A 27588-nucleotide genomic window follows, 5' to 3' on the forward strand; every position below is an offset into this window, starting at 1 on the left:
CATCCCCGAACGGAAGTTTGACCACGTTAACATTGACCTGGTGGGCCCACTGCCCCCTTCACACGGTTTCACTTACCTCCTGACGATGGTGGGTGGACAGGACGACCCGTTGGCCTGAAGCAGTTCCGCTGACTTCCACCTCAGCTGTCGATGTGGCCCGGGCGTTCATCGGCACATGGGTCGCCCGTTTTGGACCCCCTGCAGATCTCTCATCTGACAGGGGCGCACAGTTCACCTCCGAGGTGTGGAACACGGTTGCCGAGAGCCTGGGAGTCAAACTTCACCGCACCACTGCCTACCACCCCCAGGCTAACGGGTTGTGCGAGCGGTTCCACCGCTCGATGAAAGCGGCCTGCGCGCCAGCCTGACCGATGGGGACTGGGTCGATAAGCTACCCTGGGTCATGCTGGGACTGAGGACCGCTCCCAAAGAGGACCTTCAGTGCTCTTCAGCTGAGTTGGTTTACGGTCAAGTGCTGCGGGTGCCAGGTGATTTCATCCCAGACCCAACGACACCCTGGGCTGCATTCAGGGAGAAGTCCATCTTGCAGGGCACTGCAGGAGCGTTTGTGCCTATCCCCACATCGCGACACGGCAGGCCAGTTTCACGGGTTCCCTCCAACCTGCGCTCGGCTGGTTTTGTTTTCATTCGCCACGATGCCCACCGCGGACCATTGCGCCCTCCTTATGATGGACCGTTTAAGGTCCTGCAGCATGGTGACAAGACCATGGTCGTGGACATTGGTGGTAGGCCAGAGACTGTCTCCGTGGACAGGGTTAAGCCTGCCCACATGGATATGTCCAAGCCATTGGAACTGGCCCAAGCCCCACGGCGCGGCCGTCCTCCTGCGACACGACCCTACGGCCCCGTGGGTACCCACTCTGACCCTCCGCCCCCAGCACCTGTGGGCTCTCCAACTGAGTCCACAAGCTCTCACCCCCCCGCTGTTCCAGCTCCTTGTACCCGCAGTGGCCGGGTCAGCGTCCCAACCAGGCACAGAGACTTTGACTATGGGTGAATTCTGGGGGGGCTTGTGTAGTGGGTTTTACATAATTCACCCACGGAACCATTGTTTAGTTAGCGAGTTCCTAGGGGGACTCCTAATTCGGCCGGCTCGAGCTGCTCTCTTGTTTTGTTTTGTTATTGCAAGTTTAATTGTCATTAAAGCAGCTTTCGTTGGCACCTTTGTTTGACACTCCGCCTACGACTCCCGTCTCTGCTCGCTACAAATGGCTCTTTTAGCTTAATAAAGAAAATATTGAACGTTTAACTTTTTAAGGACGCCTCAAACTACGCACGCCACCCTTTACTCTCATATTAGAAATGAATACTGTGGGTAAAACCTTACGCAGTACTCACGCCCACCACTCCACGTTGCTGTGACTCAAAATACAAATTAGTTACAACATCTGGGTTAGATTAAGGCATGGCTGGTTGAGAAGGAGTTAAGGAATTTACACTGAGGTTTGCTGGACTCGGTTTATAGACCCCAACGGAGGATTGTTTTTAGTTTTGTTTAGGTTTTACGGTACTTTTTAAACAGGATTTGGGGAGTGGAACGGTGACAAGGATGTGATGATTAGGGAGCGGTAATTAACCAAAATCATAAATGCCAACCGCCTTTAAACCCGAAGAAGAAAGAGATCCGGGTCTCGATTTCCAAAACCGGAAACCGTGCATCGGACCTTCGGCAGAATCGAAAAACTCGGAGAGATTAAAAAAATGTCGGCCGCAGATGTGAACGATTTTATCCGTCAAAACCGTGCCTTAGCTGACCAAGTGGAGACGTTCCGTGGGCACTGGGAGAGCGACAAGCACTGGATGCCCAGGAGGGAATTCATTCTCCGGAACACGAGTGACTTTCAGGGCGGCCTACAGATGGACCAATTGCTTTCTTTGTCAATGGTGTGGGCCAACAACGTCTTCCTCGGCTGCCGGTACTTACATGAGATTAACACTACGCGTACAATGGCTCCTTATTGGACTGTGTTCTTGGTTAGCGTAGCTTTATAAAGACAGTAGGAGCATACACATGCTCTTTCTTTTTGATGCATTTCTATTGTGTCATGCTCTAGCGCCCCCAAATTCAATCCAAGTGCCCCCCAAATTATAGGATTTTAAAACTCTCTTTTCCATAGTAAAGTACCTGATAAGCTTTAGATGAAAAACGCTAGATTAAAAAAAAGTAAAATAAAATAAATGAACAATGCATCCATCCATTATCTGCACTGCTTATCCTCAGTGAGGTTGCGGGGGTGCTGGAGCCCATCCCAGCCATCTTCGGGCAGTAGGCAGGGGACACCCTGAACTGGTTGCCAGCCCGTTGCATCAAAGTGTCATGTGATGTTCATAAGTGAGAAGTGACAGTCCTAAACAGTGTTGAATGATCTTGAATTACTCTTAAGGCAATTTTTTTTTAACCAGCCTGACACTGTGGGTGCTCAGCCCACCTAAAGTTCGGAACCCAAAATGGCCCATGTTGTGTAATGTTTAAGGTTAGGTATCTTATATTCCAGTTGCTCCGGTGTATAAGTCTCACCAGCCAAAAAATGCATAATTTAGAAGGAAAAACAAGTAAGTCGCACACGGAGTATGAGTCACATTTCATTTAAAATAAAGATAATAGAACTACAGGCTGTATCAGTCTACTGTGCCCAAGACACCACAGGAATTGGTGCCCCTACGACCCTAGTGGTTAAGGGATCCAACCAGCCAACCAATCATACAAACGTTATATGGGCATTTCTTAGACACATTCCAATATGTAACGACGTAACATTTTTAGACTCATGCAGATAACTCCAGCATAAAGAACATACTTATCAAACTATCATCTACACATCAAATCAATCAATAAATCCAATCAAATCTTCATCCTAGGTGTCACTTTTACCCGTACACAACTCCTTCAACAAGATATGCCTCTTCACTTCCTAATTAGAAAAATTTCCCCCCCACAACAGGGCAAAGTTTGAAATAATCAACACAAGACAGAGAGCGCCCTTTCGCGGTTTACTGTAAATATAAACCGTGAAATCATATACAGCACCTGTAATCCAATTTTAAAACTCAATTATATAATAATGTCTTGATACTTTTACATGTCTCACCGGAGTATAAGTAGCATCCCAAACTATGAAAAAAAACTGTGGCTTATAGTTCGGAACATACGATATTTTCGCAAATTTTAGGCGTACGCCTAACATTTACATAGATCGGTACGTAGATCAGTACTGAAAGAAGTTAATTAGCCGTCAGTGGCCATCTTTCATGCTTGGCTCCAGTGGATTTATACTTCCGCCCCTTGCTGCTAAAAAAATGACTATGGCAGGGGTTGATAACCCAAAATGTTGAGTCATATTGAACAAAAAAAATAGTCTGAATCCCCCAAAAAATTAAAAGCCTCATTAGCCTACTATCAAAATGGATCTTGTGGAGAATGATGCTCCCTATGACTACTTTGTTCTCTGATATCGCCTCAAGTTTAACTTTGTTACTATAAAAATGAAATAAACTTTGTTTCATTTCTTTGATAAAAAATAAAGGAATGAAATACAAATATCCAATTTTAATGTCATTTTATTTGAAGGATTCGGGAAAAACAACAAAATGGAACATGCATAACATGCCTCTCAACTGGGCAAAAAAGAGTGTAATAAAACGTACCATGCAATAATAATTTAAAAAAGGTAGCCTTTTGAAACGTATTAAAATCACAGTAATTCCGCTAAAGTTTGATTTCCGTGCAGTTAATTTTTTCTTTTTACCTTTGGGTTCCGTTGAATAAAACAATATTTCAGATTTTATGTGCAATCTTCCCTCTAATTTTCCACAGGTCTGAGCGTTCACACAAAGTCGGTGAGCAACGCTTGAAACAACAGTGAGCAACCATAATCCCAAATGTGGCAAGATTATTAATTTTCAAACATGTCCAAAACTTGACAACAAGTTACATTTTGCTGAGTTTCCGGCAATGCAAAATTATTTTTCTCTTTTGAATGAATTGACTCGTGTACTATTGCAAAGGTTGTACAGCCTACAAACGTCGTTTGCTCTTACAATTCTTTCACAAGATATCCATTTCTTTTTATTTACTGATATATTTTGTCGCATAATAACATTTTTGGGGGCTTCTTTAGTCGGTTGTAAGATACAGAACTGTACTTAATCAAAATTTTTTGGTGGAAGTACAATGTTGGCAACAAGATTCACTTGATATAATTGGAAATTATTTGAATGCAACACAAACTTTTTCTTTTTTTCAGTGTTTTTTTTTTTTACTTTTTTGTTACTTTTTCCCCTACATATCTTTTTTTTTCCAAGCTTTTCACTACTTTTTCATTTTGGGATTTTTTTCTTTTTTGTTCTATTCCCCCCTTCTTTTAAGTCATGTTGTGCACAATTTTACATAATATTTGGTCATGTTGGGATTAAAGAAGCAAAAACAACCTGAAGAGCCGTTTAGGACCCGAAAGAGCCGGTTCATTTTAGTGAGCCGAGCCGGAGAAGCCGGTTCTCTACTAACTTTACTCAACTTCGTTCTACTTCAAAATACCACATTTAGGACACAACGTCAGGGGAACCCGTGTATTTTTACCTTCATTCACTGTAACTTTGACTTAAGTCGCTTCTTAATTAGTAATTTTGAGCCCTCATTTTTGTGCGCTGGCTAGATTTTCTTGTGCGCTGAGAATGTGCGAGCAGTGCGCAATTGCTTATGCGCGCAGCTTAGAGGGAACACTGGTTATATGTACTTTGTGACAGAACAGCACCCTTACACATTAATCACATTTTTTTTTTCTAGGTATAGCAAGGATCTCCTCGACAAAGTCCAAGAAATGGCCCAGGGCATTGAGGTAGAAAATGCGCCTATCTTCAAGACAAGAGATGAAATTATAAAGCAGCAACAGGTACAGCCCAAATTACATTTTGAAAACAATACAGTAATCCTTCGTTTTTGAGAGGTTGTATTCCAAAAAGGACCCGGGGTTGTGAAAAAAATCTGCAAAGTAAAAAACCATTATTGATTCAATAAATTCTCGATCATACAAGGAAAACCAAAGGAAACACTCAAAAGTACTGAACTTTAGAGGTGGGGTGCGTAGTTTGAGGTATCTTTGAAAAGTTGAAATCTAGATATTGTCTCTATTATATATGTGTTAACAACGCCCAACTTGGTTCCAAAAGTTAGTTTTTTTCCCCACCGTGACCATCTGCTTTTATTTTACGTTTATCATCTGTGTTCCGGCCACAGAGCGCATTATGCTGGAGGAAAGGAGGCGGACAGGTTGCGAGGGATGAGAGGGATTTCACGTGCATGCTCGCAGTTTCCTATTATTTCGGGATGAAAATGGTGAAAGGAGTAAAATTACTGTTTCAAATACAGTACAAATGTGTACATCAAAAATGAAGTTTATTCGCGTTGCATGTAGGAATTCCATATACGTGCAACAAAAGAAGCTGCGAGAAGATTTAAGCAGAAGAGGGCTTCAGCAAGTAGAAAATTTTGAAGTTTTAAAAAAAGTATTTGATCTTTTTTAAGACACTTTACTGTAAAATAATGTTTTAGAAAAAAAATATTTTGCTTATATATTGAACTACTGATTCAGAAAATGGGTGGAAATTATTTCAGGACACCACTTTTTTTTTACTTCAGATCATATTTTGTCACCATCATGTGGGCGTTGTATGTAAAACAAAAATGTGGCATAGAAATGTTGACGTGAATAGTCAAGTCATGTTTATTTGTATAGCCCTAATCACATGAAGTCTAAAAGGGGTTCACAGACTTCCAAACTACAGACTAGAACATTCGGGGGGAAAAAAAAGTCAGGGTACTGTACTTAACAAACGTTTATTTGCAAATAACTTCTGTACTGTCAAATGATTAATAAGAAAATAGTTTTGCTGCTCTAATGGGCTATTGATTCTGACAATGGGTGGAAATGAAGCACACCACTTTTTTTCCTTCACATGATATATTGTGGTCATCATGTGGACGTTATTGATAAAACAAAAATGTGGCGTATAAATGCTTTTACCATCCCCTTAGCATGGGGAGAAGTCCAACGTTGTCTGCGATAGAAAGGATCTTCCTTTGCCTTTTGATGCTTTTGTGGGTCCAGAGTGTTGACATGATGGCATTAGAGAAACGCCACATTGAAAAAAATTTTGCGCGAACGTAATGTAAGTATGTTAACTGATTTCGTGTTCAACTTGGACCGCAACGTTATTGACGCACAGGCAGATACCATACATGCATCTTCTGACATTAAAAAGCTGTAGATTTTATTGCACGTTCTTTTTAAACATGAAATATGTGTCAAGAATATTAAACAAAAAACTAACAGACAGCATGTGCTTGTTTAAAACCGAAAATGGCAATTTTTTTACCAAAACGGAAACTAATGCAATCTTTGGAGCGGTTTATTCACGCAGACGTAGTCTGGCTTCAAAATAAAGCATCTGTAGACTAAATTACTGGCCTCTTGTCAAATGTTTATTGTTGTTTAAAGTTGAAAAGCTGTGTGTATATTTGTGTGTGTCTGTATGTATGTATGTATGTATATGTACAGTGCATCCGGAAAGTATTCACAGCGCTTCACTTTTTCCACATTTTGTTATATTACAGCCTCATTCCAAATTGTATTAATTTAATCTCTTATCTCAAAATTCTACACAAAATACTCCATTATGACAATGTGAAAAACTTTTTTTTTTTTACTTTTTTTTTGTATTTATTAAAAATAGAAAACTAAGAAATCACATTTACATAAGTATTCACAGCCTTTGCTTAATACTTTGTTGATCCACCTTTGGCATCAAATACAGCCTCAAGTCTTTTTGAATATGATCCCACAAGTTTAGCACACCTATCTTTAGGCAGTTTTGCCCATTCTTCTTTGCATAAGTCTCAAGCTCAATCAGGTTGGATGGGATACGTTTGTGCACAGCCATTTTCAGATCTCTCCAGAGATGTTCGATCGGATTCAAGTCTGGACTCTGGCTGGGCCACTCCAGGACATTTACAGAGTGGTTCTGAAGCCAATCTTTTGAGATCTTGGCTGCGTGCTTTGGGTCGTTGTCCTGCTGAAAAATGAACCTTCACCCCAGCCTGAGGTCAAGAGCGCTCTGGAGCAGGTTTTCATCCAGGATATCTCTATATATTGCTGCATTCATTTTTCCTTCTATCCTGACTAGTCTGCCAGTTCCTGCTGCTGAAAAACATCCCCACAGCATGATGCTGCCACCACCATGCTTCACTGTAGGGATGGTATTGGCCTGGTGATGAGCGGTGCCTGGTTTCCTCCAAACATGGCGCCTGGCATTCACACCAAAGAGTTCAATCTTTGTCTCATCAGACCAGAGAATTTTGTTTCTCATGGTCTGAGAGTCATTCTGGTTCTTTTTGGCAAATTCCAGACGGACTTCCATGTTCCTTTTACTAAGGAGTGGCTTTCGTCTGGCCACTCTACCATACAGGCCTGATTGGTGGATTGCTGCAGAGATGGTTGTCCTTCTGGAAGGCTCTCCTCTCTCCACAGAGGAACGCTGGAGCTCTGACAGAGTGACCATCGGGTTCTTGGTCACCTCCCTGACTAAGGCCCTTCTTTCCCGATTGCTCAGTTTAGAAGGCCGGCCAGCTCTAGGAAGAGTCCTGGTGGTTCCAAATGTCTTCCATTTACGAATAATGGAGGCCACTGTGCTCATTGGGACCTTCAAAGCAGCAGAATTTTTTCTGTATCCTTCCCCAGATTTGTGCCTCAAGACAATCCTGTCTCGCAGGTCTACAGACAGTTCATTTGACTTCATGCTTGGTGTTTGTGCTCTGACATGCACACTCAACTGTGGGACCTTATATAGACAGGTATTTGCCTTTCCAAATCATGTCCAATCAACTGAATTTACTGCAGGTGGACTCCAATTAAGCTGTAGAAAGATCTCAAGGATGATCAGTGGAAAAAAGATGCACCTGAGCTCAAGTTTGAGCTTCATGGCAAAGGCTATGAATACTTATGTAAATGTGATTTCTTAGTTTTCTATTTTTAATAAATTCAAAAAAGTAAAAAAAAACATTGTTATAATGGAGTATTTTGTGTAGAATTTTGAGATAAGAGATTAAATTAATACAATTTGGAATGAGGCTGTAACATAACAAAATGTGGAAAAAGTGAAGCGCTGTGATACTTTCCGGATGCACTGTGTATGTATATATATATATATATATATATATATATATACACGTATATATATGTTGTATATGTGTATATGTATATATAATGTGTATATGTATGTATGTGTGTTTTTTTTTTTTAATCTGTAGTCGACTAGGCGTTTTTAAGGGGAGAAAAGTCGTAGATAATGGGTAAAGCGGTAGCGTTGGTGCGTATGGACTGGAGGTCAACCAATTATCAGGCAGGCCGGATATCGGCACCAATATTTGGGAATTTTACAGATATCAGCATTTTTATTTATTTGACAGGACGATTGTTTAAACCAATTGCAGCCAAACCTGGTTCTCCCCCTCTTGCCATACTCTGTCTCGGACACTACCCCCACCATGCGTACTGATTGGATAACTGACTGCAGGCGGAGCCACTAAAGCAGGGAGAATAACATTAGAGCTGAGTAAACAGCAGCAGCTCTGCTAACTCCTGAGTCCTGACATGCTTGTGGAATGAAGACCGCTGATAAAATTGAGATTTTAAAAAGTCTGGTAGAAAAGCGTGTGTGTGGTTAAGAAATTGCGTAAAAAGTGTACTTGTTATAGGCAAGCCCAATCAGGTGGAGACTGATATTAGGTCTTATAACATTTCTTGGTCAAACAAGCTTACGTATTTGTGATTGAGAGTAGGAGCATAAAAGCACGCTACAGTAAAAAAAAATATTAGATCGTTAATCTAGCTCTAGCATTTATCCATTCGCGAGCTCTGTTGAAATTTTGATGCACTTTTTTTCAAAAGTTAATTTAAGTTGTATCAACATTTTTATTAATGTATTGTAAAAAATCAGGAAGCTATTTAAGATTTTATGTACCTATATACTTGTTTCTGCTGAGCTCAATTTGATATGCTGCGCTGTTAGTTTTTGGTTTAAGTGAAAGATAAATCGTGTGAGTGGTGTTGGAATTCTAGTTGATTTGCTGTAAAATCAAAAATTTCTGACGCCAACTTTTAAGCTTTTACCGAAACTGAATATTATATCTTTTATCGGCCTCCTCAGCCCTGAAAACTCATCAGTCTATTCTTAGTATGGACACAGGCAGAAAAGAAGCAGGTCGACTGTTAGGCCAATCAGAGTACAGAACACCTTGCATGATGAAAATCCGCCAAATATCGGAACGTGGAAAAGTAAACTTTGATACGGATTACTCATTACATGTTTTGCAGAAGATGTTCTGACCCAAGTTTGTGGTTACAGGGCCGGTGATATCATCCTCTATTTGCTGTCACCAACAAGCAGGACGTGCTTATGTGACTTTTATAAATAAAAGCTGTTTTAAATGTGAAATAATGCATGATTCTAGCACACTGTTGTTCAATGTCATTGATATTCTCATTTTTATAACTTTTACATAAACCATATGGAACATAATTCAGGAGTCTTGTTTTGTTATTTGTTTAAATCATTGAAATTATCTTATTTGGGGTCATTATTTTCCCAATTTGGTATGGTCGCTCCAAAAAGACTACCATAATTTCTGGACTGTAAACCGCATGTGCCCATGTTGAAACATGAGATGTCTACAAAGAAAGGCACTGGACTCTGGCTGGGCCACTCCAGGACATTCACGGATTGGTTCTGAAGCCAATCTTTTGAGATCTTGGCTGCGTGCTTTGGGTCGTTGTCCTGCTGAAAAATGAACCTTCGCCCCAGCCTGAGGTCAAGAGCGCTCTGGAGCAGGTTTTCATCCAGGATATCTCTATATATTGCTGCATTCATTTTTCCTTCTATCCTGACTAGTCTGCCAGTTCCTGCTGCTGAAAAACACAGAAAGCGTTTTCAAAGTGTAAAATATCAAGCACCTTCGTTTGTTACACCTGAATAGGCCTGTCACTATTCATAATTTCTGGAGACGATTAATTGTCACACTAAAAATCTAGATTGACAAATACATTGTCAATTTGTTTACCCTATGCATTATATGCTATTATGATCATCTGAGCTTTGTATACTGTTTACCTTTATAAAGAGCAATTTAAGATTCAAGAAATCATTAACCCATCGTTCTGTCCCTTTTATCAAAAATGCAACAGTGCAGGATTTCAGTTTGTAAGGTTAAAACCTTTTGAGGAAGAATGCAAAGGTGAGGTAACAGGCCCCAAGGTCTTTGCCTTAACCTTTCAGTAGTAAAGTGCAAAATTGAACAAAGTAAAAAATGAGGTGCATAGATCATCTCTTTTCTTTGCTTCATGTATATTTCAAATTAATGCAAACAGAAGCAGACAATAATCGCCAATGTGAAAATTATTCGCCAATATGAAAATTACTTTGTCATATTCGCGACAGCCTTACCCCTAAATGCTTCTTTTAACTTTTTTCATAGTCCTGCCATTTTCACTGCTCACGATTTGATTCATCAACCCCAAGTTAAATTGCAGCAGCTCAGTTTCCTTCTTTTAGGGTTCAAACACCTTTTTCATGGCCACATTTAAGAACTTTTTGAGCACTTTTCAAGGCCAGAATTCCAATATCCAGTCCAATTAGAAGAAGGAATCTGGTATGTGAATCAATCCATAGCATTGACGAGCGCTGCCCGCAGGTAAAAGAACTAGTAAACTTGCAAAGAAATAAAACCAGCAACTGAATGGTGCATAGAAAATGAAATTGAGTTTATGTGCCACACTTCATTAGTGTTTGCTGTTTGGTTCATTTTGTATGAAAATGTCCTGTTATCTTCACCACAGACTGTACTCTATGACAGCATCTTGGTCTGATGCAATGCAGGGGGTGATGGCGCTTCACGTGACAAACTACTGCTAAAGCAGCTGCCGTGTCGGATGTAATTTTTAAACATAATTCATTATTTTATTCCATTATGCATGGTCTGTTCAGTCAGACAACCGTGAAAAATGGCAAGAATTTTAAGCACTTTCAAGCACTTCACCCAAAATTCAGACATTTTCACAGATTTGAAGTACCTGTAGAAACTTTGTCCCGATTGGCCATCCCGATTGCTTTTAACTTGAGTGCTGCGTCAAATACTTTTCTTTTTGCATTTTCCATGATAAGTCAGTTTATGCTAATTTTATTCGTCTGCAAAACATGTTACCATACATTGTACTTCTTCGATGGCAGGAGTCTAAAATTCGCATCCTGAGGGTCAATTGCTGCCCCAGATGATAGTTTGACGCCTCTGCCTTAATATAAAAGTTAAAGGGACAGTGTGTAGTATTTGCCAACTAGATGTTGCTGTATTCTGTTGTGCCACTGAAAACCGAATAAAACTGAAGCCAAAAAGGAAAATAGAAGTGCTAGTTGTCTTTGACTGCTTGAGACACCCTAATGGCAGGGCACACAGACCGACAACTCACTCGCTTAGTTCCACCTAGGGACAATTTGGACCTTTCAATTAACCTGACGTGCATGTTTTTGGAATGTGGGAGGAAACTGGAGTGCCCGGAGGAAACCCACGCAAGCACAGGGGGAACATACAAATTCCGCACAGGAAGGCTGGTAGCTGGATTTGAACCCATGACCTCACAAATGTGCTGTGAGCACGCTAACTACTCATTCAGTGTGCTGCCACAGCATAAAATGATAGTGTTGAAATTGTGTAACAAGTTGCAGCTTTTGGTCTAGAAATCACTGTATTTAACTGTTTACCCTGATAGATTTCTTTATCATGAGAGACCAGTTTTTTTTTTAAAAAAAAGCAGTTTGCAAAAAAAAAATTAATGTTCATAAATACCAATTTTTGTCTGTGTTACATTTTGTTTAAATGAATACAATCGGACTATTCTAAGACTGTTTTGTCAAGAATTTACTAACAAAACCTTTTTTGATATGGACCATTTGTATTTTGAAAATATGTACTATTGTGTTCAAATCTATCGTGCAGGTAGTTATGTTTATTTGTATAGCCCTTAATCACTGTGCAACAGTTTTAATTAATTTAAATTTTAAATTATACATGACATGAAAGTAGTTCCACTAATTAATTTTTATTTATTTTTGACTAACAGTGTGCCTGGAGAATTTTAAATAAAAAAAGTTAGCCTTGGCTAAAAAAAAACTTGTAGCATTTCTTTAGTAATTTTGTAATATTACTGTAAATCTACTTTTATAGTATTTCTGTGGTGATATTTGTTTAGTATTACCTTAGTATTTCTATTTTAATTCTGTTTTGGTATTTTTCTAGTATCGTTGTGTTAAAGTATTACAACAGAAGTATTTCCATAGTACCGTTTTTGTCCCATTCATTTTGTATTTTTTATAATTTTGTAGTATGGTGTTTTTTCTTTTCAGAATAAAAGCAAAATATATTAGTTCTGTTTTCAAGTAATATATTTTATCATTAGTTTTGGAGTCATTTTCTAGTAATAATAATTTATTTCTGTATTGTTATTTTTCTAGGCACACAATGGTACGAGGACAAAGTTGGCACCACAAATCTTTTAATTGGCAGTACTTTACCATGGTACGATGTGTATTTTAATTTTACTCAGACCAATTTGTTTGTTGGGCAAGATGGAAAAGCATGACGTCTGCACGCGGCCTGGGGGTGTTTGGTCTGCCCACCGCTCGTCTAGAGCTTTCACCACTCGACTATGCATTAATCAAGTGTTGCGTAAAAATACACAAACGATTAAACATCTAAAAATGTGTTTTATTATGTTTATTTTTAACAGCATATTGTTATAGTAACTATTGGTAAGTATACTTTCCTTTGACAAATGTAACATGTCCCTTCTGCTTAATCGGGACAAATCCTTACATACAGTGAAGAAAAAAGGTAGTTAAACACCCTATTTTGCTAAGTCTCCCACTTGGAAAGGTCTGAAATTTTCATCTTAGGTGCATGATAAACTAAAAAGAAAAATCGAGAATGCTTGATTTTTTTTTAATGATTTATTTGTGTAATATAGCTGCAAAAAAGTATTTGAACGCCTGGAAATATAAGTGGTAATACTGTATAAAGTACCTTTGTTTGCTATTACAGTGGTCTTTCACCAGGTTCGTACACACTGCAGGAGGGTTCTTGACCCACTCCTCCACACCGATCTTTTCTAGAGCAGTTAGGTTTCTGGGCTGTCACTGAGAAACACGAAGTTTGAGAACCCTCCAAAGATTTTTGATTTGAGTTCAGGCCTGGAGACTGGCTAGGCCATTCTAGAACCTTGATATGCTTCTTACGGAGCCAGTCCTTGGTTTTCCTTGCTGTGTACAGGTCGTTGTCGTGTTGGAAGACCCAGCCACAACCCATCTTTAATACTCTGACTGAGGGAAGGTTGTTCCCCAAAATCTCACAATACAGGGCCCCAGTCATCCAGTTTCATGCAGTCCACTTGTACTGCCCCATGTGCAGAAAAACACCCTCAAAGCATGATGCTACCACCCCCATGCTTCACAGTAGGGATGGTGTTCTTCAGATTGGAGTCTTCTTCCTCCAAAAACGCTTAGTGGAATTATCACCAAAAAGTTCTATTTGGTCTCATCTGACCACAAAAAAATCTCCCATGACTCTTATCATTCAAATGGTCATATGCAAACTTAAGACGGGGCTTGACATGTGCTGGTTTAAGCAGGGGCAACTTTCGTGCCATGCATGATTTTAAATCATGACATCTTGTGTATTACCTACAGTAACCTTGGAAACGGGTTCCAGCTTTTTCAGGTCATATTACAAGCATGATATATTGCATGGGTCTCCACTCCAATTGAGATTGACTGTCATGTTTAGCTTATTCAATTTTTTAATGATTGCTCCAACAGTGGACCTTTTTTCACCAAGCTGCTTCACAATTGCTCCGTAGCCCTTTCCAGCCTTGTGGAGGTGTACAATTTTGTCTCTGGTGTCTTTGGACAGGTCTTTGATCATGTTACAAGATGAACACTTACTTATTGTTTGGGGTGGACAGGTGTGTTTATGCAGCTAACAACCTCAAATAGGTGAGTCTGATTCAGGATGATACATGGTGTGCAGGTGGACATCTAATTAGCGGAGTAACAGGTTTTCTAGGGTCAGAATTCTACATGATACACAGGTGTTCAAATACTTATTTGCTGCTATATCACACAAATAAATTGTTAAAAAAACATGCATTGAGATCTTTTTAGTTTATCTCTCTCACAGTGGACATGCACCTACAATGAAAAATTCTGACCTCTCCATGATTTCTTAGTTGTAGAAATAGCAGGGTGTTCAAATACTTATTTTCTTCACTGTATAAGATGCCATGTTATACTTTTTATCTCTCAGTCATTTGGATACAGAGAGTGACCACCTTTGTCTTTTTGTAAAATATCTTCCCTCTAGAAGACAAACATTGCACACGTTTTGTCATTTGAGGTGCTGCTTCAACCCGGGAATGGAAAAACAAAGTATCAAGGAAAGTAAGATTGTTCTTAAAATATATTCCATTTCAATTACTTGGGGAAGAACAGATTTTGGTCATTTAACAGCCATTTAAAAAAAAAAAAAAAAAAGCAGCATCATTCTCAACAGCAACCCCAAATCTAAACAAAAACAAAAGATATATTACAAGTTTTGTTAGCAATAACTTATTTCACAACATGCAATAAAAAAAGTCAGCTAAAAAGAAAAACATGATATCGCTTCACTCCCATCTGTGATTTAACGCCCGTTGTCTTTTTTTGCACGGTGGCACTTTGTTGAGTTCATGTGTTATGCGCATTTCCAGACGTACGAGGTAAAATATGGACGCGGGAGTGGGAGGAAGCAAAATTTTGGGGGTTTGTGGATTTCAAACATCCACCCAGCTTTGCTCCACAATGGCCGTCACTCGTTTCTCGTACTCTCGCTTGTTCTCCTGGTAGAGTTGCGCTGCCTGGCTATTTGCCGGGCTGTTGGGGTTGGGCTCGTCCAGCAATGACTTGAGAATGGAAACAAAAACATCAACAGATTTAGATAACATGTACCGCATTTTCCCTGACCATATGGCACACATAAAAGTCTGATTTTTTTCAGATTGTGCAGTGCGCCCTATCATATGGTGCCCAGTGTGTGATGTAGAGCGGCAGACGTAAACCAACTCGGTGGGTTTAAGCACCTGCCAAGAGACTGGTAGGTCACAGTTGTAAGCCTTGGCCAAGTCATAGACTAACAATATTTTGGGGTGAATTGATTTGATGAACAACCTCAGAGGGTTTGTTTAAATCTTGAAACACACTTATATTTGATTGCTATGATTGATGTTGACCTGATTCTCTTGTCTTCTTTGTGAGATGGTTCATATTTCCAACTAAATGTGACTTGTATGTGACCTCCTGTGACTTCTATGCATCTCCTGTCTGGTTGTGCAGAAGAGGACACATGATGTCACACGCAATACGTCTGTTGTTTGCGGAAGTACTCGTGCATGCTGACGCCGTAACGTATCTAGCTATATGAAAGTTATTGTTATCGTTTTGGTGCTTTCGTTTCATTAATCAGTGATATTTTTCCACCCGGGCCAGTATTAGGGTGGAGCAGAAACTTCCAGCGGATTATAATGAAAATAATGAATTTTCGACGCTTGGGCTAACCTGTCTGCCGGGACTGTTATTCAAGCTTTAGGAAAGTGACTATGAAAGTAAACTTTTAATGAAAATGTAGTAACTGTTCTGGTCAGAAGAAGAGAACAGGAATTTTAAAGGTTTTGCTTTATATGGATTCCCTGTAAAAATGCAAGTATCAAACTCTGTTTTGCATCAGCTCTTTTTATAAATCTGTATGTTCATCCATCCAACGTCTTCAGCTGATCCAGTGTCTGGTCGTGGAGGCAGCAGCCTTAACAGGGAAGTCCAAACATCCTTATCCCCAGCCACTTCTTCCAGCTCATTCGATGGGATCCGAAGGCGTTCCGAGTCCAGCCTAGAGACATTTTCTCCAGCGTGTCCCGGGTCATCCCCGGGGCCTGCTGCCAGTGGGACATGCCCGGAACACCTCCCAAAGGACGCGTCCAGGAGGCATCCTTATCAAATGCCCAAGCCACCTCAACTGGCTCCTCTCAATACGGAGGAGCAGTGGCTTTAAATAGTCTCTCCCAGATGACAGTGCTTCACACTCTACCTATAGAGAGCCCAGCCACCCTGCGAAGGAACTCATTTCAGCCACTTGTGTCCAGGATCATGTTCTGTCGGCCATAACCCATAGTTCATGATTATAGGTGAGGGTAGGAACGTAGATAGACAGGTAGATCGAGAGCTTTGCTTTTCAGCTCAGCTCCCACTTCACCACGACAGACCGATATAGGGTCAGAATGACTGCAGACGCTGGACCGACCCGTCTGTCGATCTCTCGTTCCATCCTACCCTCACTCATGAACAAGACCCCAAGAGACTTGAACTCCACTACTTGGGGCAAGATCTCATCCCCAACCTGGAGGGAGCATGCCACCGTTTTTTGGCTGAGTAACATGGTCTCGGACTTAGAAGTGCTGATCCTCATACTCGACTGCGCATTGGTTCAGAGAGAGCCTAGGATCAGGGCCCGAAGAAGCCAACAGCGCCACATCATCTCCAAAAAGCAGTGATGCAATGCTAAGGTCCCCCCAAACGGGATTCCGTCCCCACCAAGGCGGCACCTAGAAATTCTGTCCATAAAAGTTATGAACAGAATTGGTGACCGAGGGCACCCCTGGCCGGTGTCCAACCCTCACCGTGAACGAATCCGACTTACTGCCGGCAATGCAGCCCAGAATCTGGCACCGGGCATACAGGGACCGCACAGTCTAAATAAGACTGTGCAGTACCCCATACTCCCGAAGCACCCCCCACAGCGCCTCCTGATGGAGATGGTCGAATGCCTTCTCCAAGTCCACAAATCACATGTAGACCAGATAGGCAAACTCCCATGCACCCTCATGGACCCTGCAGAGGGTGTAGAGCTGGTCCAGTGTTCCACAGCCACGACCAAAACCACACTGCTCCTCTTGAATCCGAAATTCGACTTCCTGGCGGACCCTCTTCTCCAGTAGCCCTGTATAGACGTTACCTGGGGGGGGGGGGGGGGGGGGGGGCGAGAAGTGTGATTCCCCTTTAGTAGGAAAACACTCTCCAGTCCCCCTTCTTGAAAAGGGGAACCACTACCCCAGTCTGCCAGTCCAGAGGCACTGTCCCCGATGTCCACGTGATGTTGCAGAAGCGTGTCATGCCCAAGTTTTTGCCTCGGCAACCGCCGAAGCCGCATTCCGCTTGGCCAGCCGATACCTGCCAGCTGCTTCCAGAGTCTAACAGGCCAGGAAGACTCAATAAAACTCCTTCAGCTAGACGGCATCCCTCACCGCGGGTGACCACCAACGGGTGTGAGGGTTGCCTCCACGGCAGGCACCAACTACCTTACGGCCACCGCTCCGATCAGCCACCTCGACGATGGAGGCACAGAACATGGTCCACTCAGATTTAATGTCCGCTGCCTCCCTCGGGACATAGTCAAAGTTCTGCCAGAGGTGTGAATGGAAACTCCTTCTGACAGGAGATTCTGCTAGCCGTTCCAAACGGGTCTGCCAGGTTGGACTGGCATCTTCCCCCACAAACAAAGCCAACTCACCACCAGGTGGTGATCAGTTGACAGCTACGCCCCTCTCTTCACCCAAGTGTCCAGAACATGCGGCTGCAGGTCCGATGAAATGACTACAAAGTTGATCATTAAACTACTGCCTTGGGTGTCTTGGTGCCAAGTGCACATATGGACACTCTTATGTCAAACCATGACAGACACGTAAGTCCAATAACGATACCACTCAGGTTTAGGCAAGGGGGCCATTCTTCCCAATCACACTCCTCCAGGTCTTACTGTCATTGCCCACGTGAGTGCTTGTCTCCCAGCAGTACAAGGGAGTCCCATGGGGGCGCGCGCTCAAGCACACCCTCCAAGGACTCCAAGAAGGGTGGGTACTCTAAACTGCTATTTGGTGCATAAGCACAAACAACAGTCAGGAAAAAAATAGAACTAGCTACGGAGACAGCGCTTTTCAAGATGGTGGACCCTATGCTCGTAAAAGTACAGAAAATTCCTGGGGTGATTAAAAGATGCACGTGTAAATATAAGAACTCAAATTTGTTTTAGAACAAGCTGCACCGAATTTTAATCCACAGGCTAAAACGGCCATAAAAATTAACCCATTTACATCAATTTCTTACACTATTAAAATAAAAATCTGCAGGGAAATGTCTAGAACATAAAAGTAACATGTTGTGCCACAATTAATACATTCAGTGCCATAACGTATAAATGCATTTTCAGAAGCACTGTTCCTGAATGCCATAACGTAAATTTTACATGTTTTGTATGTCTATGTATATATATATCTTCAGTAAGACCACCACTTATGGATGTCTCTACATACGAAGTTTGAGGTTATGATTATTACCTCTAGTTACAAAGCTGTTTCAGGATACAAAGTCAATACGCAGTACAGTACGCACTCCCGCTGTTTCCCAAACGTAAACAGGCTGTGTGTACTGCAGGATGCTCTTAGTGTCACCACCACAGTTCAGAGACGACGAGAAGGGGGGGTTCCGGCAAGATGTTGGGGCGGAGGATGCAGCTATCATTCAATCGGCCCAAATAAAAAACATTTTAGCGATATTATCGACGGACTTTTCAAAAGCAGACATCATTGAAACAGTATTTCAAGAAACGCGAGCCAAAAAGCTAAATTAATAGTTTCATCATATCCATTATTCTCTGTTTTAATGGTATGTGCTTCTTGTTTTATGGTTACTCTGCAGTAATCTAATTCTAACATGTATTGTATCATGTTATGATGCTCTTTTATGATTTATTAAAAAAATATTCGACAGTACATTTGCGAGGCTTGAAACAGATTAGCGCATTTACATTCAAAATGGGTCTCTACTTACTAAGTTTTCAGGTTACGGAGCATCTCCCACAATGTATTTAATTCGTAAGTAGATGTACTACTATATTCTAAAGGGTTTGGTGCTATGTAAACACACTTAGTGCCTATTTTTGTTTCTCTATCCACGGTATAACACCGCATGGCAATGTGTAGGTGCCGGCCCATATACAAAGTACGCGCAGTGTGAAGCAAAGATATAAGTACAGACTGTCAACGGTTCAAAGCTTTTCTTTCATTAAAAAAGGAAGGAAGTGAAATTCTGCTCGAAATGCATCCTTTCATCAAAGGTTTTTTTTTTTAGGTTTTCTTGGACACAAGTATTTTCAAAAAACAATGTTCAACTGTACAACTGCTGTTAACTTGCACAATAGTAAAAACTAGAAACATACTCTGCCTATATCGCTACTGAGTTAAATTTTCTGTTGGCCTTCAAAAATGAGTCAAAATGGGAAAACTGGCTGGCTCTGGCACTTTAATTTGAGAGAAATGTCTGGCACTGAAAATGTTAAGACACTGATTTGCGTACAGTGTCCACAGCTGTCAATCTTAGCACAATAGTCAATATACATTAATTTGTCACCGACGTACTGTATGCGCAAGAGTACAACAAAAACATTCTCAAAACAAAATTCAAAATGCTTTACTGACTAAAATTCAGAGGCCCGTATAATCACAACAACCTGTACACAAGCAGAGCCATGCGACAGACCTTAAGCTCTTGCATCCCCTTGCCCACATGACAAAGTGATAGAATAGCCACTAATACACACAAAAAAATTACTGTAATAAGTCATGTATACAGACGCTCCCCTATTTAGAACGATTCGACTTACGAAAAATGGTAGATAAGAAAAAAATTTGGGATGTCGAAAAATATCCGGACATTGCTGTAAGTTAGATTTTGTATTGTGTGCACCTTTTTCGGAGTACAGGACATTACTGTAGTGCTTCTTTCTGCCACTACCGGCGTGTGGTAGCTCTGTGAGAGGTCACCCAGCATCCACTCCGAAGAAAAAAGATCCGCTTCCTCTTCCTAGTTTGTGTGTAAACATTTTATACTGTATCTTCAGTTAGCTAAAAACTTTTGACATTTTTATTGTTTAATATCTCGTGTATCCATTCAATATGTTTGGTGTAAAGAAGAGGCAAGTCATTTAATTTGAAATAAAAGTGGAATAAGAAAGCTTGATGCGGTTGAGAAAATGGTTGCATCGCTTTTTTGTCGGCCACTTTTTACCACGGAGGAGGACGTCGCCTAACTGTTGAAGGTCATCTTCCAAAAGTAAGTTAAACTTAACTTTATTCATCTTTATAGAGCCTATAAGTCCAAAACAATACAGGCTACTTATACAAGCCTCAAACATACTTATATAAACCTCAAACATACAAAATAAAGCAATGAAGCAACTTACGAACAAATTCAACTTACCAACAATCGTCTCGTTCATAAGTAGGGCAGCGTCTGTACTGTGCTTTTTTTTTAACCTAAAAAAATTAGCTCCATACAGGTGTGCGTTACACACCTGGTTTTACCGTATTTGTGCAATGATCGACCAGTCGAAAAATATCACTGACCACAATCTCAAAACATTAAATGCAATGGGAATCGAACCCAGGCCGCAGTGTGAGAGTTGAATTCTAACAACTAGGCCACCAGTGGTATTGACGAAACATAAAAAGGCATTTGATTTCATATCATAACAGAAAAAGTTGTCCAGAGAAATATAGACACAAAAAAATTAGCTGATGATGAATCAGACTTTGAAAGACAATAAAAAATATATTGTAAATTTTATGTTGCTACTGTGTCCATAATTTACCTCTTCAAACGATTTTAATCATTGACGCACATATTTAAAAACATTTGTCACTTATAATGCTTTTAATAGAATAGAAGAATCTAATATAATTCATTGTCGGGGCAGCAGTAGCACAGGAGGTAGAGCGCTTGTCTTGGGATCAAGGGATCCCAGTTCGAATCCCGGCTCGTCCGTGTTACATGTCCAAGTGTCCTTGGGTAGGACACTGAACGCCTAATACCCCCCAATAAGCAGGTCCGCGCCTTACATGGCTGCAAGGCCACTATTGGGAAATGTGGAGCACATTGTAAAGCGCTTTGGGAAGTAATTGACTTGAAAAGCGCTTTATAAATGCAGATCATTTCATTTCATTGTCATTGTAACATGTATAATGCACAACATAATTTGTTTTTGGTACCATAAATAAAAATAAAAATACAGTAATGAAATCAAAGCTAATGCCTGTTTGTATCATCTTTACCACTGGTTGGCCAGTGGTTAGGATTTGTCGCCAACACTGCCACAACCTGGGTCGATTCCTGTTACGTCCAACCTCAAAGTTTTAGCTGTGAAAAAGCGGAACCCAATTTTATACAGATTTGGATAAAAATACAAGTGCACTTTACATTTTCATTCAAGCGTGATGGAGGACAGAACTTACCTGGATGGATGTGAGTATAGACGAAACGTCGTAAGTGGGGCTCCAGCGGTTCTGGAGGATGTCTAAACATATGCTGCCATCTGCGTACACTGAAGCCACAAACACACTTGTAATTTTTACAATACAGAAAGTACAACAATTTGGATAAAAGAAGACTCTAGAATCTTGAGTTTTGCAAGTTTTACATTTAACCAAAATATACTTCTATTTTTCCTATTCAAAACAAGGCATAGACCAAGGGTTGGGCAACTATTTGGAGTAATGGGCCGCATTTGGTTGATATGATTAAATATACATGCAGAAATCTACATTAGTTTCATCAAATTGGTTTTAAAAGGCTGACAATAAGAGTAAAGTAATATATTGGGTCCCTGTATGAAGCACAGCATTTTATATTTATTTTTGTAGTATTACTGTAGTTGTGATTCGTATTTCTGCAGTCAGATTTTAGCAGCATTTTAGAATTTTTTTAGTATTACTATAATTTAACTTCTGTAGTATTTTTGCAGTACTTCCGCAGTTTTATCTTTTGTACTATATTCAGAATATAAATTTTGTAGTATATCTGTACTATTTTTGTAGTCGTTTAATTTTTGGGGGACAATAGGGACAAAGTTGGCACAAATTTTTTTTTTTTTAGTAGTACTTCAGTTGGTATATATATATATATATATATATATATATATATATATATATAATATATTTGTCAATATATTTTGAGCATTTTCGTTTGGCAGGCCGGATGAAAGCTGCATTATGTGACCCGGCCTGCGGGCCGTAGTTTTTTCACTTATGGCATGGTCTATATTTGTTTTAAGAAAAGTGCTTTGAGGAAAAAATTGTTCTTCAAATCTTCAAACATTCAGAAAAAAAATACATTAATTAGTCTTAGTTTTATTAGGGGATAAAGCCATAGTAAGAAAACCGTTTTGGAAAAAAATACATCACAACTTTTTCTCCACATTTAACATTTAACCTATGGCCGTAACAATACAACAAATATTGATTTAAGATAGGAGCCTCACTATAGAAAATTATGTTATTGTGGGAACGTTCTTGATTTGAAAAAAAAAAAAAAAAAAAAAGCATAAACCTTTCTTATTCAGCTTAAACTGCATATGCAAATGAGCCACAAGATGCTGCAAGCATTAAATAAATTGAACACAACTATTTTCCCAGATTGGGTATCACAAAAGTGTAATTACTTTTAGAAATGGAAAAGGTGTAATTTCAGCAGTCTTTAAAAAATGGTCATCTTTGAAGAGAAGCCATATGACCCCCGCAAGAAGATATTCTTCAAAAATCATTTATCATTCTTTCCACATTATTTTTGACATTATTAATTACTAATGTTGATGTGTTGTGTCGACTTTACCATTGGGGTGAAACATTCTGGATACAAAGCGAACCGTAGGAGGCTTGTTGGGGTACTCTTCTGAAAACTCAATCAGAAGCTTAAACGTTCCTGCAGGCACACAAAAACATTGAATGTGTCTTCCCAATACATACCGTAATTTCGTGAGCATATGGCCCACCATGTTTAAAGGAGCAGTCTATGAAGCTAATTCTATTTCTGTATTTAATTAGGGCTGCAACTACTATTGTGGCAACCAAGAAAGCATTTGGAGGCTACGTGACTGACAGGACTTTAATTTTTAAAAAATATGAATCCGATTTTAAAAACATTTTAAATTGCTTCCTATATTCAAATATTGACTTTGAGGCGGATAGAAAAATAGGGCACAAAACAGAATATTATAAAATACAAAACAAAACCAAAAAGTGTCAACTAACCTCATAAATATACATACAAATGTACTCTGTACCTGCAAATGTATAAGCTAATCTTTTCCGAACACCTTTTCTAAAGATCATAATAGATTAGATTTATAAAAAGAATTTAAAAAAGAGCAAAAAATGAAATTTTATGTGAAGCAAGATCTTATCCAACAAAAAATATCAAAAATGTAAACTCACTTTTCAAAATATCAGCAAATTTGTTTTTTGGGTCGAAAATCTTTGAATTTGATAAATTCCTAATGTACAAATAATATATAATAATATACAAATAATATATAAAATGCTTAAGAATTCTTAACTTTGTAGTGTTTGTTTGTTTTGTAATGAGACATTTTTCAACAAAAAATAATTTTAATAATGTAAAATAATTTTATAAAAACGTCCTCTGCCGGACCAATTTGGTACGACAACCCTACAACTCTAGCTCATAAATCACGCAACATGATGGATGCCCCCAATAAGCAGGTAGGTGCTTTGCATGGCTGACTCCCTATTGGTGTGTGAGTGTGTGTAAATGAGTAAGTGTAAAGCACATTGTAAAGCGCTTTGGGAGGTCTTCATTGACTTGAAAAGCGCTGTATAAATGCAGACCATTTACCATCAAGGAAATTAGTTATTATCTATTTGTTGTTGCAGCCGCTAGATTTAACACATACATAGGGCGCACCTCAGTATTGAGTGCGGGTCCCCTCTGCCAGCGTCCGCCTTACAACAACACAGACGGGCATACAAGTATGCTTATTTAAGAATACAGTGGAAGAAAAAATGGATTTGGTTGTGGTTTATATACCGTATTTTCCGCACTACAAGGCGCACCTAAAAGTCTTAATTTTTTTCAAAAGCTGACCATGCACCTTATAATACAGTGCGCCTTATATATGGCTCAACATTAAATCGCAAGGTCTTGCAACTTACGCAACAGCCGCCGACTCGATTTCCCCCCGAACGTGGAGTAGTCCGCGGTGTATGCTGGGATTTATATACCGGTGTTTCATTGGCTAACCAATGTGTCAATCATCATTTGAATCTATCACTATTGGCTAAAGTTATTCGGAGCCTCGGATAGGCTAGAGGGCCGAAACAAACCCTGCAATTGGCCGAAAAAGATGTGTCAATCATCCGTTGAATCGATCGCTATTGGCTGAAGTTATTCGGAGCCTTGGATACGCTAGAGGGCCAAAACAAACCCTGCAATTGGCCGAAAAAGATGTGTCAATCATCCGTTATATCGATCGCTATTGGCTGAAGTTTTTCGGAGCCTCGGATTAGCTAGATGGCCAAAACAGACCCCGCAATTGGCCGAGTTTAGCAATGGCGTAGCAAGCTTAGAAAGCTTGCTAAAGTACGCCATAAAGAAACATGTTTCATTAGTCTCATCTCATCTCATTAGCCGTACCGCTTATCCTCATTAGGGTCGCGGGGGGCTGGAGCCCATCCCAGCCATCTCCGGGCAGTGGGCAGGGGACACCCTCAACTGGTCTGTATTTGTAAATATATTACTCTCCTGGATTTACTTCACTCACGGTTATAAGAAGACAATGATTGCGTATCATTATTGAACGTGAGAACTTAGGTGAGCTATGCGGCTTTATATTTTCCCAGTATCTTGTTTTAGAACGATCTTGATGTTGCTGTGATGAGTTGCGTGAATTAAACTCAATTCCAAGTGTTTATTGTCATATGCACAGTAAAGTTGCGAGCGAAAAAGAAAATAGAAACGTTTGGCATTTCTTGAATCCCAAGACTAACCTTCCGAATGATATTTGAAATGATGCATTTGAGTGACATCGTACGGACACCGCATCCGCACGTGTCTACGACACGTATTTGCTTCTTTGCAAGCTTTGGGAATGTTAAGGGGGTAATCAGTTTGACTGAATCATCTGACTGTTTTGTCGACGTTCCCATTGTAGCTCCTTATAATCCGGTGCGCCTTATCTATGGAAGATATAGGACCAAAAACTATTTTTTGGGGGTGCGCCCTATAACCCGGTGCGCCCTATAGTGCGGAAAATATGGTAATTATTGATTACAAAGTCTCACGGATGAAAAATTAGTTGAAGCTTCCTCCAACTAGTGAACCTTCGGTTTATTAATCTTCAATTCTATGGCGGCTGCTCAGTTTTCATTTTCTTCCGCATAGCGTTGAAATCAACACACCACGAAAACACGGAAAGCATTCAATGGAGGTTTTTTATTTAATTCATATTTGGATGGACAACTCTGTTCAGCCTCCACTAGGGTTATCAGTTTCAAATTGCTAAAAATGGATGCATTGCGTGTGACATCACGTGTCCTTTTCTGCACAAGCGGTACATGGTAGCCTTCACATACGCGACATAAAGTATCTATCTATCTATCTATCTTTCTATCGAAGTCACAGGTGATCATATACAAGTCACAATTAGATGGAAATGTGAACAATCTCACAAAAACATCGGATTTCACCAAAAAATCAGACTTGAGCATTAAGCACTGCAGTGTTAACCTAGGCTGATAAACACACACACCCACACCTCACCCTATAGCAATGACTCCCACTTAACCCTTAAGCAGCCCTATGGTGTCCTCAGCTTTAAATCACACACAGGCCACCAGCATGATAGGGCACACAGCACATTAGGGCGCAGAGCACGATAGGGAGTACACTCAGTACAGCATGATGATAGGGCACACGACACAATTTGAAGAAAATATGTGACTATTATTTATGCCTTATGGTCAAGAAATTATGGGACATTTTTTTGGGGGGGTTTACAACCATTTGTAAAAAAAAGGCAAAGTTTGAGAAACTCACCATCTTCAAATGGCGTGCCAACAGGCCTGTAAAGACAACAAATGAGTCGGTGTCATCAACAGTGTTCGTCTTACATTTGCCAAAAAAGCACCTTGATTATCCTCAACACTTTTGGAGAAACATTCTGTGGACTTCGGAGTCAAAAATGTAACTTTTTGAAAGATGTGCAGCCTGTTACACAGCATTTGACATGAAGAACATGATGCTAAACAGAGGATGATGGTGGCAGTGTGAGGGCCTAGGTCTGCCTGAGGACCAAGACAACTTGCTGTGGTTGACGGAATAAGGAATTCTGGTGTTGTATTTGTATTACAGGACTGTCTCAGAAAATTAGAATATTGTGATAAAGTTCTTTATTTTCTGTAATGCAATTAAAAAAACAAAAATGTCATACATTCTGGATTCATTACACACCAACTGAACTATTTCAAGCCTTTTATTATTTGAATATTGCTGATTTTGGCTTACAGCTGAAAAACTCAAAAATCCTATCTCAAAATATTAGAATACTTCCTCAGACCAAGTAAAAAAATAATTTTATAACAGCAAAACTAAATCAAACATTTGAAAATGTCCATTGATGCACTCAGTACTTGGTTGGGAATCCTTTTGCACGGATTACTGCATCAATCCGGCGTGGCATGGAGGCAATCAGCCTGTGGCATTGCTGAGGTGTTATTGATGCCCAGGATGCTTCGATAGCGGCCTTCAGCTCATTTGCATTTGTAGGTCTGGTGTCTTTCATCTTCTTCTTAACTATACCCCACAAATTCTCGATGGGGTTAAGGTCAGGGGAATTAGCAGGCCAATCAAGGACAGTGATGCCATGGTCAGTGCACCAGTTACTGGTGGTTTTGGCACTGTGGGCAGGTGCCAGATCATGCTGGAAAATGAAATCCTCATCTCCATAGAGCTTTTCAGCAGATGGAAGCATGTAGTGCTCTAAAATCTCTTGGTACACAGTTGCATTTACTCTGGACTTGATGAAACACAGTGGACCAACACCAGCAGCTGACATGGCTCCCCAAACCATTGCTGACTGTAGGAACTTCACACTGGATTTCAAGCAACTTGGATTTTGCTCCTCTCCAGCCTTTCTCCAGACTCTGGCGCCTTGACTTCCAAATGAAATGCAAAATTTGCTTTCGTCTGAAAAGAGGACTTTGGACCACTCTGCAACTGTCCAGTGCTTCTTCTCAATAGCCCAAGTCAGACGCTTCTTCCGTTGTCTTGAGTTCAGAAGTGGCTTGACCATGGGAATACGGCTATTGTAGCCCATTTCCCGGACACGTCTGTGAACTGTGGCTTTTGATACCTGGACTCCAGCTTCACCCCACTGTCTTTGAAGCTCCCCCAAATTCTGGAAGCGGCTCTTCTTCACAATTTTGTTAAGGCTGCGGTCATCTCTCTTGGTTGTGCAGCGTTTCCGGCCACATTTTTCCCTTCCAACAGACTTTTGTGGATATGCTTTGAAACTGCACTCTGTGAACAGCCTGCTCTTTG

General features: G+C 40.3%; 2 protein-coding genes across 3 annotated transcripts in view; one reads left to right on the forward strand and one right to left on the reverse strand.

The window, feature by feature from the left end:
* The first annotated feature begins 1414 nt into the window (after positions 1-1414).
* xtbd1 (XRN2 binding domain containing 1) lies at positions 1415-13113 on the forward strand. Of its 2 annotated transcripts, none has more exons than XM_088320645.1 (3): positions 1415-1937; positions 4805-4910; positions 12577-13113. In XM_088320645.1, exons 1-3 carry the CDS (start codon positions 1723-1725, stop codon positions 12619-12621), a joined length of 366 nt encoding a protein of 121 aa, XP_088176771.1. In that variant the 5' UTR covers positions 1415-1722; the 3' UTR covers positions 12622-13113. The 2 variants fall into 2 exon arrangements, with proteins under 2 accessions (XP_088176771.1, XP_088176772.1); XM_088320646.1 differs by lacking the exon at positions 12577-13113 and adding an exon at positions 9421-9594 and having other exon boundaries at positions 1418-1937.
* ube2b (ubiquitin-conjugating enzyme E2B (RAD6 homolog)) overlaps positions 12809-27588 on the reverse strand; it is a 30531-nt gene continuing 15751 nt past the window's right edge. Inside the window, exons 3-6 of the mRNA XM_088320644.1 lie at positions 26086-26111; positions 22864-22953; positions 21489-21577; positions 12809-15056 (exon numbers count right to left, since the gene is read on the reverse strand). Of these exons, the coding sequence (XP_088176770.1) occupies positions 14928-15056; positions 21489-21577; positions 22864-22953; positions 26086-26111 (334 nt within the window). The 3' untranslated portion in view covers positions 12809-14927. The remainder of the gene's footprint in view (positions 15057-21488; positions 21578-22863; positions 22954-26085; positions 26112-27588) is intronic.

This window comes from Urocampus carinirostris, chromosome 17, assembly GCF_059441175.1.
Source record: "Urocampus carinirostris isolate Australia breed hairy pipefish chromosome 17, RoL_Ucar_1.0, whole genome shotgun sequence".
Taxonomy (NCBI): domain Eukaryota; kingdom Metazoa; phylum Chordata; class Actinopteri; order Syngnathiformes; family Syngnathidae; genus Urocampus; species Urocampus carinirostris.

What these genes read in the sequence shown, in the direction of transcription:
- xtbd1 (XM_088320645.1), top strand. Translation starts at nt 1,723, where the DNA reads ATGTCGGCCGCAGATGTGAACGATTTTATCCGTCAAAACCGTGCCTTA. An exon ending in AACGTCTTCCTCGGCTGCCG is followed by an intron (nt 1,938 to 4,804) that starts GTACTTACATGA and finishes TTTTTTTTCTAG; the next exon opens with GTATAGCAAGGATCTCCTCG. An exon ending in AAATTATAAAGCAGCAACAG is followed by an intron (nt 4,911 to 12,576) that starts GTACAGCCCAAA and finishes TTATTTTTCTAG; the next exon opens with GCACACAATGGTACGAGGAC.